At 40.5% G+C, this 11,496-nt stretch overlaps 2 protein-coding genes across 2 annotated transcripts in view; one reads left to right on the forward strand and one right to left on the reverse strand.

Moving 5' to 3' along the window:
* The window catches only part of LOC138609461 (NACHT, LRR and PYD domains-containing protein 12-like), a 125,613-nt gene extending 124,442 nt beyond the window's left edge, over positions 1-1,171 (forward strand). The window contains exon 19 of the mRNA XM_069682097.1: positions 508-1,171. Coding sequence (XP_069538198.1) covers positions 508-1,061 — 554 coding nt within the window. The 3' untranslated portion in view covers positions 1,062-1,171. The remainder of the gene's footprint in view (positions 1-507) is intronic.
* Positions 1,172-5,878: 4,707 nt separating this feature from the next.
* LOC138608376 (uncharacterized) lies at positions 5,879-9,228 on the reverse strand. The gene is made up of 4 exons (XM_069680951.1): positions 8,836-9,228; positions 8,600-8,755; positions 8,148-8,240; positions 5,879-6,341 (listed from the first exon to the last, which is right to left on the reverse strand). Exons 1-4 carry the CDS (start codon positions 8,935-8,937, stop codon positions 6,033-6,035), a joined length of 660 nt encoding a protein of 219 aa, XP_069537052.1. The 5' UTR covers positions 8,938-9,228; the 3' UTR covers positions 5,879-6,032.
* Positions 9,229-11,496: the final 2,268 nt, after the last annotated feature.

Consider the following 11,496-nt stretch of genomic DNA (forward strand, 5'->3'; position numbering starts at 1 on the left):
AGCTGCTCATGTTGGGCTCCACTTTTTGTAATTGTCTTGACTGAAGATGAATTTCAATCAGGATTGACTTTCTGTTTTTGTCAGTGTGGCTGTAAAGATGTACGAAGTGAACAAAGTGAACAGCAGGATCCAATCAAAAGAATCAATACATTTGATGATCAGTGAAGAGAAGATTCACTGTGTTTCTTCCAGCTCTGATCTTTCTGCTTCATGTGACCTCTGACCTAATAACAGTTTGAGACAGCAGATGGTTCACAGCTTCTTTGTGCTGCACTTTTATTACTGACACTTGATTGTGCTCTTATCCTGGGCTCCACACATCCTGACTGCCATGTTCACTAACTGTTCATTTCATTACAGCTGCAGTGTTGAGTTTCAGTGCTGCCAAATATTCACAGTTAAACATGAAATCTAAGTTTGACTGACTTTCAGAAACTGTCAGTAAAGTTGTTTTTGAATGAACAGATGATAACCTGCAGCTGTGTTGTGTCTCCTTCTCTCCATCAGACGCCTGTGAGCTGGAAGTGGACACAAACACAGTGAGCAGAAGACTCAAACTGTCTGACAACAACAGGAAGGTGACATATGTGTGGGAGGATCAGTCATATCCTGATCATCCAGACAGATTTGATTATTGGCTTCAGCTGCTGTGTAGGACTGGTCTGACTGGTCGCTGTTACTGGGAGGTCGAGTGGAGAGGAGGTGTTAATGTATCAGTGAGTTACAGAGGAATCAGGAGGAAAGGAGACAGTGATGAATGTTTGTTTGGAAGAAATGATCAGTCCTGGAGTCTGATCTGCTCTGATGAAGGTTACTCTGTCTGGCACAATAACAGAGAAACAAAGACCTCCTCCTCCTCCTCCTCCTCCTCCTCCTCCTCCTCCTCCTCCTCTGGTAGAGTAGCAGTGTATGTGGACTGTCCTGCTGGCACTCTGTCCTTCTACAGAGTCTCCTCTGACACACTGATCCACCTCCACACCTTCAGCACCACCTTCACTGAACCTCTTTATCCTGGGTTTTGGGTTTGGCCTGGTTCCTGGTTGTCTCTGTGTTCTCTGTAGGTCAGAGAAACTCTGCTGACTGAACATCACTGACTCTGTTCACTGACTCAAACTCTTTCATGAGTCTGATTTCATCACTTTGATTTGAATCATTTTATCAGGTTAAAAACTCAAAGATATTTACTTGTAAAAAAGAACTCATGATTTTGATTCATTTGTGTTTCTGTTCTATTTTGAACGATGTCGTCGTTTATTTGAATAAAATCTTGACCTTTGATCCTGAAGGAAATCATTTCATCTCGTCTGTCATCACTTTGAACACATGTGACGTTTGTCTTGTAACAGGTGACCCTTTGTGTGAGACCACATGGACAGAGATGTTGGAACACTTTCATAAAGCTCACATTCACCATATTAACACAGCGGCCATTTTCTTCTGACGTTAAGTTCAGGGTGAGAGGCTCAGATACTGTTAGCATGTTGTGCTGCTGCACATGCATGTAGCCTGGTCCAGTTCATAAGAAACATTAGTAGCTCAAGAAAACCTGCAGACCTCTACTCACAGCTGACACACACTAATAACAGACATGATTATGACAGCAGACGTGCCTTTATGGGGCGCTTCACGTTACCTCTGCCTGAATCTAATGCTTCAAAGAGGACTGTCACGTATAGGGCCATGTTGACCTGAATAAACACTCATAAGATCAGTTTTAAAAAGAGATTAAGAAACACAATTATTCTAAAAGAAATCAGTTCAGCCTCAATGTGACATTTTGTATGTGAACGTGGATAAAACTCAGACTAATTTACATCAACTGAAGCTAAAATAACCATCTACTGTTGTGGTGACACGATGAATGTGAAAGAGTTTCTCTTCTGTTTTACTTGTGTTTTATTTCTGGTGCTTTGTTTCTCATGTCGAAGGTCGTCTGTTGTGTCATCTTGAATGTTTTGTCTTGTTTTCTTTTGTATGGACCGCAGGGAGAACTGTTGTTACTGCGCGTCCATGTTTGCTCGTGACAGCAACAGGCGTTGTTCACCGCCAATCAGACCGTGAAGAGGAGCTGCGTGAAGATACATGTTGGATAGAATGAGACCGGAAGACTCATCAGCACAACTTCAAAATAAAAGTGTTCAACAAGTCAGGAAGCCACAGAGTGCATTTAGGTCAGGACTAAATAGATTAGGCTGTATATGGAATTAAACTGTGACTAACAACTGGATTAAAGAGTTTAGAAAGAGTCCTTAAGTAGAATATCTGACACCAGAGAAGATCAAAGGTGGGAATATGCTCACCTAAATGTTTTGCGCCCACTTGAGCTCCTTCTAGAAATATAGTTTTCAAACCCTGAGCACAAAAACCAGAATAAATTGACCCACAACAACTTGTTTTTAATCTCAGGGGATACCTCTGATCATAAAGCCTTTAGTGACAATGAAGAAGATTTTTAAAGCACAGCTCAAAAATAGCAGCAGACAGATATTATATTGGAAAGGTAGATATAACTTAGAACAAATGACATTTTATTTGTGCATCAATTTAGTTTTGATGAGTTTTTATAAAGAGGTCTAATTTAAGGATCATATAGTTTCACTTTTTAACAGTCATATTGAAACGCTCTTTACCACAGAGGGAGTTATAGAGATAGAGCTTGCAGTGTGTTCCTCATGATGGATCACATGATGGGCTACATGCAATTTAGCATTCAGCTCCTTTAATCAGGTATGAATCCTCGTATGAAGTCCCACTTAGAGCACAGGTAATCCTTACAAGTCAGTATCTGGATCAGGTTGATCCTAACCAGTTTTCTTTGAACAACCGGGATAAAAGTAAGATGGATTACCTGATCCATGATGATGAAAAGAGGATTTCCAAATGAAATGAAACCTTTTGAACAACCTGGGAGCGGATTGGAGGAGAAGAGTCGCAGTTATGTGACACTCAATCAAACTTGTGCCTCAACTTTGTGTCTCTTTAGATTTGACATGAGATTTTTATATTTCTGCTGTTTGCCAGAAAATTTAATGTCCGAATCAACACAATTATAATGTAAGGTGCAGCTCTGTTTCCACTGAACTCTTGTGTACCTGCACAGGTCCACCTGAGTGTGTGTGTGTGTGTGTGTGTGTGTGTGTGTGTGTGTGTGTGTGTGTGTGTGTGTGTGTGTGTGTGTGTGTTTGTGTTGCAGCTGACTTGTGGGCAGCGTTAGGCGGGAGGACAGAGTACCAGACCTCAGAGAGACTGGAGAGTCAGACCCTGACTCACCCTCCTCGTCTGTTTGGATGCTCCAACAAGACGGGCAGGTTCATCGTAAGTATCTGGTCCAGATGATTAAAACCTCCTCAGTAACAAGAATCATTTTAAACACATTCCTTCAAACACTTCAGTAAGCTGTTATCTTCCTCATGAGGCTGAATGAGTCCTCTTCAGTGTGTTGTTTCTCAGACATCGATGATGCGCAGATGAAGAAAAGAACTTCCGTTGACACCGACTTGTTTGTATATAAGCACAGATTCATTACAAAGAATCAGCATCAGTCAGGCTTCATGAATACCTGGGAGATCACCTCGGCCAAATAGTGTCTCCCCGAAACACAGTCCAACATGCACTTATATATGTTCCAGGTGTGTTTATGTGTCTCTTACCATGTGTTTCACATGAGGACGAAACCCCTTTTCTTTCCCCCAAAAGGCTCCTATTTCATCAACATTAGACGGGGTCCTCTTCTCATTGACATGTTTTCATAGTATCCTATAGCTCGTTTTAGACAGGGCATATGGCATTAGTTTGACTACTCCTGCACAACAACTTTCCAGAGTCACTTGTAAGCAACTCACATCTCAGGTCAGGTACTACATATTTCCCCCCTTCGAGACGACACAGTCTCGAAAAAGAGAAAATGACGCACTCAGAATGTTTATGACATTCCTCCCGTCCATGCTCGCTACAGCATAACTTTAGCAATAACTTTGAAGTGTGAGAGCGTAAAACCTATCTGGCAGCCATCTCTTCTGTCGTATCCATCAAACAATCCAGACAGGAAGATTCTCCCACGGTCCCTCTGCCCCAGGCAACCACATATAGTACTTCAAGTCACTTGAAACGGAGAGTTCTAAAACTTTGTATATTAACAAATTGTATGCAAATGTTTGTGGGAACCTCAGAAATAAAAAGGAGAAACTGTCCAGAGTGAGGCTGGTCGACCCATCGCACCTTCCTGTGGACCTTTCCCTACCTAACACCTCTATCCCTAAACACTGGAGAACAAAAAGAGAACACCTGAGGTCCCAATGTATTTGCATTATAATAGAAAACATGATTCTCAAAGCAATCAAAGTAAAGAAACCCCATACCTTTCACTCCTCATACGCCCCTGTTATAAACCCTTAAATGTTACTCATGCAGTTATAGCCAACTCAAAAACTAAACCCAAGCATTATATGTTACTCGGATTGTCACTAACATAAATGTCCAATTTTCATTTCGCGTGCACTACACTCAAAAAAATAACTCATTGGATGAACTCAATTAAATTGTGGACAGAATTTCCATCCAATAAATATATGTTGCCCCAACTCAATACAAGTACATATATGCAATATAATGTATTTGAGTCAACTTAACTCACTTTTTAAAAGTTGGTCCAACTCAAACTAAAAACATCTATGCAATATAATTTAATTGAGTTACATCTACTCATTTGTGTCAAAGAGAGCTAAAGTAAAGTAACTACATTAATGTAGTTAAAATGACTTGTGTTTGTTCAACCTAAAAATTTATAATTAATTGGAAATGAAAGAGATTAATAATTAATCCCCCCCCAATAGGACACACATGAGACCATACCTGGTGGAGGTGCTTTTATTTAAAAGCAGTCGAAACTCAACAGGATCAACAGTGCAGTTAACAAATTACTTTTTAGAACCAAGACCTCAAAATGTAATGCGTAAGGTCAAAAACATTCCTTATTAAACTTCAGTGCCCTGATACACACATTAACTTTTGTAGTTAAATACAGGAAGATAGATTTAAAAGAACACTTTAGCAAGGGTGTTACCTTGGAAATAGGCAGTACAGCCACAACATTTTCAAAACTTCCCAAGCCCAATTATCCTAAATGCCCCACAGTTGCAAACAGTGATACTATGGAGGTTGGCGCTTTGCATCATTCGCAAAATAGGATGTCATTCGGCAGTTTTGATACCACAATTGGCACAATTAAATGCATAACAAATCCTTAATTTTTTAACAAATTGCAATACTAACTGAAGTACAGTTAAAATATTAAAAACTCAACAATAAAAGTGCATAAACATTTTTGGTAAACACTGCCTATTTTACAAATGCAGTTTTAAATTCCACAGGCTTAAGACAACTGGCTCCAAGCAGCAAAACATCAGGGGGGAGCAATTACAGTTCAGTAAGTTCAGTGCAGACCAGGTTCAGAGTCTGTTCAGTTCAGACTCAGTTCAGTGCAGACCAGGTTCAGTTCACATTCAGTTCAGTGCAGACCAGGTTCAGAGTCTGTTCAGTTCAGATTCAGTTCAGTGCAGACCAGGTTCAGTTCACATTCAGTTCAGTGCAGACCAGGTTCAGAGTCTGTTCAGTTCAGATTCAGTTCAGTGCAGACCAGGTTCAGTTCACATTCAGTTCAGTGCACACCAGGTTCAGAGTCTGTTCAGTTCAGACTCAGTTCAGTGCACACCAGGTTCAGAGTCTGTTCAGTTCAGACTCAGTTCAGTTCAGACTCAGTTCAGTGCAGACCAGGTTCAGTTCACATTCAGTTCAGTGCACACCAGGTTCAGTTCACATTCAGATTCAGACTCAGTTCAGTGCACACCAGGTTCAGTTCAGATTCAGATTCAGACTCAGTTCAGTGCAGACCAGGTTCAGTTCACATTCAGTTCAGTGCAGACCTGGTTTGGCTTAATGTGGCCCAAGTTCTGTTGAGTCAAAGCTCAGTTCAGACAACAACAAAACAAAAACAAGTCCCCGGTCCCAGTGTTATTTGTCACCTGTGCCTCCTTTTACATGAACAGCTTGATTTTCAGCTGCTGTATTTTGGTGTTGAGCCTGTGTCCATCCAGATTCATAAGGATTTTCTGGACAAACTCAAAAGTGTATTTCAGGTTGTCTGGGAAAGTAAGATCCAGCGCATAAATTAGCCCAAAGAGCAAGATGAAAGCCATTATGGGACTTCCCACATTGGTGAGGACTTTGACGCCTTCAATGACGACCCCCACGTCATCTGGCTCCCCGAACTCATCTCTTCGGACTATGTGAATGCCCATAACTGTGGTGACAATGTCATTCTCTGCATCCTCAGCAGCAGATGGCTGAAAAACAGAAACATTCAACACTCATGTTACATACAAAGCACTATTTATTTGCAGAGAGCCAAGTTGCAAATAACAAACCTCCCACAAACATTGGAATAATGATAAATACAGTGAATATTGCAGAGGTCCATGCTGTAGAGTTTTGTTTTAATTTTGGTGATTGTGGCTTAAAGCTGATGAGAATCAACAATCTAGTTTCTCAAAAAATTTTAATACTGCATAAGACCAATATAATACAGAAATGTTGACCGTCTGAAAAGTATGTTCATTTATGCACTTTACACTTGGCTGGGTTCCTTTACCATGAATGACTGTATCAATGTGGTGTGAGGAGATCAGTGATCAGTCTGACCAGCACTCCTGAGCTGTTATGGAAGCTCAGGTTGATTTAAAGCTATAGTTGGTAATCATGGAGAGCTAGCAAGAGAGCTAGCAAGATTTGAAAGTGGCACCTCCTCTAAGCTCCACCCCCTCCTCCCCACTCCGTCAGTGCTCCGTCCAAAGCCACGCCCCCACAAACTTGAACACGCATCTGACAGTGGGACTCAGCAGGGCAGAGGAGAGCCGACTTAGCCATTTCAGCATCGATCAAACTACCAGACCGAGAGCACGAGAAAAACGGCCGCACTTCGGTCATTTTCTCGTGCTCACGGCACAGAGCCGTCTGGGGAGGAGAAAAAAAGTCAAAGAGAGGGGGGAAAAAATCAAAGTGAACTTGTTCTCCTGTAACTCAGTATTTCTGCAGAGGAGTGCGCTGAATACTTCCGGCAACGGTGAAACGCGATTAGTGTGCACGCGCGGAGGAGGGAGGGACAGAGGGGGGCGTAGGCAGAACTAGACATGAAGGCATCTGATTGGTTTTTTGCGTTCGGGCCGAATGGCTTGGATTGGTCAGAGTTTTGTCTGTCCTGCAGCTGCCACAGAGGTCTGATTATTTTCGTTCCTTTTTCTGAATACATAATGTATTGACTACTCTCAGGATAGAAGGACCATTTCACCCAGTATAACAAAAAGTGTTTCTGAACAAGATTACCAACTATAGCTTTAATAGTGACTTTCAGCTAATCTTTACTGTATATAAAGTTTGTTATAACCACTCCTAAGTATTTCACTTCCTTTTTAACTGGAATCTATAAATAAATCTATCGTGGATGGCCATATATAAAACTTTAAGAATTAGAAATCTTGCATCTTCTTGATCACCAAGAAAAAAAAAAATTTCATCACGTTCTGTGAACAACGCATGCTGCTCAGGTAGCCAGTGTGTCCCAGACCTAAGACGGTGGTATCATTTGCCAGCTCACTCATGTACAGATGATTTCCTTGATCACAGACTGACCTCCTTCATGCCACGCCACATTGATGCAGTCATTCATGCAAAAGGATATCCAATGAATACATTTACATAGCTTTCCTTTTTTTGATTGGTTCAGTCTTGAAGAGGTCTTCATTAGGATCCTCTTTACATGATGTGGTATTTTAAGTAATTTTTGGCCAGTTTTTTGGCAATTACAGATGCAAATATATTTTTTATCACATTTAAAGCAGAAATTTTGTGTGCATTAGAAATGCATTTGTTAACCTTTTGTGCATGTTGATTTATTTTTTCTTTTCATTTATATATACTGAGAAATATTTTATGAGCACTGAAACAATTTAAGTGTCATTTACATATAAATCACAAAATACATGCAAATATTTCATTTGTTAATATTGCAGCTCATCTGATTCCATAATAGTGTGTTATCAGGGGAAGTGACTGGGAACACTGCTCTGTAATACATGGGAAACAGTGAAACTTACCAGGTATTCCTTGAAGAGAGAGTTTGGATCCTCATTGAGGTATATGATCAGGCTTTTGAGGACACACTCCCTCCTGATATCGACGTCGTCACACTAAAACACAGGCCATAAAACAGGAGAACATTTAGCCAAATATGGGTGCAATGGTGGAACAGGAAAGTAGAGTGGAAAAGCAGAGGGTCTTATCTGTCAAGGTACCACTATGAAGGATACCAACACCCTACAAATGCCCTCAACACACTTACACTTGGTTTACAAGGTGGTTGGCTGTTTGTGTGTGTAGATCAATGATTAAGCACATCGATTGCAATTTTGTTGTATGCTTGTTCATATAATGGCAACAAAGTTTGTATCTTAATATTTATCAAATATGTTTATATGAGCAACTATGTACAATAAAACCTTAAAATAGCTTCCCAACACCATGAAATAGTGTTTGCATTTTAACTAACCTCATCTTTGATCGCCAGGATCATCTTTATCTTCTGTCCTGTCACTCCTCCTTTGCTCTTGAAAATTTGGAAGAGCTTCTCTGAGAAGTGGTCCAGCTGGGCCAAGAACTTTGCTTGCAGAGGCTTTGTGGTGATCCGCATGAACTCTTCATTCACCTTGAAAATATTTTGAGAAAAAAAAAAGCCATGTATTGATTGTTATAATTACCCCCCCCCCCACACACACATGTACTTACTCCACTTTCCTGGAACAGGGCAGGCCATCTGTCTTTGAAGTCTCCAATCATTGGCCTCTGCTCCACAATCTCCAGGCGTCTGAGGCTGAAGGTCTTCTCCATTTTGGCTTTTATCCCCACTTCATTGTCACGCTTTTTCAGTTCTGATAATAAAGTGATTCTCTCACTTTCCAAGCTTTCAGCCGTTTCACCTTTTGGATGCAGAGGGATGTAGTTTACTTCAGCCTTTCTTGCTTTTTTGATGTTTGCTGCAGCTTTGCCCTGCCCTTCTCTTTTGTGTTTCAACGAATTCACGCGGATTTCAGGATGTCCCAGTCACCCCAGTTTTGTGCGATAATTTTGCACTTTATACTTCAGTGATTGTTTCCAACCCCAACAACCTGTCTTGGTTCCCAGCTGTCCCAAACAAGGATGAGCCCTTGTTAAAGCTTCTGCAACTTCCTCACATTGATAGTCTTTAGGGTATTTTGTATACTTCATTATCTCTTGAGCTAGGCCATCAAGAATGACTGTTTTCAGTTTTGGACCAGGGTTGAAGTATGTCCCGTTTTTCTCAAACTCTTCATTTTTTTGCTGAAGTTCATATTCTGCCTCGTATGTGAACTTGGGGACCACAAAAATCAGAGGCCAGGAGGACAATCCTGAGAGATGAACTTCTGGGGATGAATGTGGCGTCGATGTGTACAGGGTGTCATCATTGCAGGATGAGGCAATGGATGAAGTTACTGTTTGAGGATCTGTGACAGTGAAACTTGAGGTTTCATCAGTTAAGTCTACTGGATACAAGGTGATGCGCTGCTCTTCAGGAGCCAGGATTGGGGTGTATATTACTTTTAGTGTGCTTTTGTTTTGAATTTCAGAAACTGAACTTAGGTTAATGTACGCATTGAAATCAGTATCCATATATTGTAACCGAAAATCTTCTTCCAGTTGAAAGTATGTCTTTATTGTTGCATGCAGTTCTTCAAGTGTGGCTGGAATTCCAGTCACCAATGGCAGTTTCCTCGAGTCAGACTCATCAGTAAAGATGATCCGCAGAATAGCAGAAGCTGCCATTATGGACCTTTAATCTAGAGGAGAAACAAGGGAGAAGAAACCAATAAATGTGTGTTATATTTCAGATGAGAATAAAAATAGGGTAGCACTTCACATCCAATAGGTTTCATCTAATTTAAATGGTATTAAGTTGATAGTAGCCTCATTATTATTAACCTCATTATGTTGTCATAATATCAGTATCACCTAATTATGAAATTTGAATCCAAATATTGTTCCAGAAGTTCCCTTTTGTTACAGTGCAACACTGTACAACATATGTTTAATCTTGTGACTTCTTACCTGGAATTTATTGTGATAGTTTTAGTGTAATAACCATGAGTCAGTTTTGCAAAATATCTGTTTGTAGTTAATTTCATGGAAATATTAGATTAAACCAAACATCCAGAGGTGCAGAGATTACCTGGAAACACTTGTGGTAGTAATATTTAACTGATATAAACATTTTATTGTTAGCATGTTAGCAAAAGAATTACTGTACCAAATAGTTTCATCTTGTGTCCATCTTTAAATTTGTTTTCTTATCATTACCCTTACTTTTAGGGCCATTATTGTCCTGTTAAATACATTTTAGTGTAATTACTCAGATGTACCTATTGTTATTACCAAGCAATTACCTAGATATTACGTTGGAAATTGCATGTTATTACCCATTCATCTTTGTTTTTACACTATCACCCACTTTGACCATCTTATTACCATACTATAAACTGCTACCTAAAAGTTTTGTATTCAAATTCTATTTCCTAAGACCCTGACGTACAGTGCTCAGACAGTTAAGTTTAAACAGTGGCACCAACCTTTGACAATGATGAACCTTTTCAACATTAGCATGCGCAACCCCCCGACCATATACTCCACAAGGGGATATGGGTCCTTCAGGTTACACAGCTGAATGAGGCCAACATCTGTAGTGGTTGAGGCAGTAAGTTCAAATGCACCAAAATGTTCCCTATACCAGGCACATTCATCTTTCACAAGAAAACACAACTGCTCCTTCAGAATGCACAGTTGAATGATCTTGTGAAATGCAGGGAGTCCATCTGCAGATCCATGCACAATATGCATCCCCTCACTGTAACTTATACCATTGCAAGACACATTCTTTGCCAAATGCACCTCAGTCATATCTGGGTATCTCTGCTTGAGTACAGACACAACTCCCTCATTAAGAACATCAACAGGCACAAGTGAGGCATCTGTGACCTCCAAGGAGGATCTCTTGAGAATGGAGGAATGTGTATGATACGCAAGCATAAACTGGTGTTTAATAGCTAGTGAACGAGCCATGTTCTTAAAGCAGTTTGAATGACGTGCAACCTGTTTAAAGAAGCTATGTTTAGCCTCAAATCTCATAGTCCACAGTGAAATTAGAGGTCCAAAACATCGAATCATTTGAGGATAGTGTTCTAGGTAGTGATGTTTTGGAAGGAGTTTAACTTGTGGGAAGAGATCAAGGTAGCGCAGTCTGTGGTCATAGATTTTGGCCTCTAGATATGCAACAGTCTCCTCTGTGTGAACGGGGGCCACGACCAGCTCAACAATCTCTTTCAGATCCAGAAGTACCTGCCATGCTGGCTCATTTCCTGGCACAATTTGTCCAAT

This window comes from Semicossyphus pulcher, unplaced genomic scaffold (genome assembly GCF_022749685.1).
Source record: "Semicossyphus pulcher isolate SPU_LCO1_2020_fin unplaced genomic scaffold, fSemPul1.0.p SCAF_5, whole genome shotgun sequence".
Lineage (NCBI taxonomy): Eukaryota > Metazoa > Chordata > Actinopteri > Labriformes > Labridae > Semicossyphus > Semicossyphus pulcher.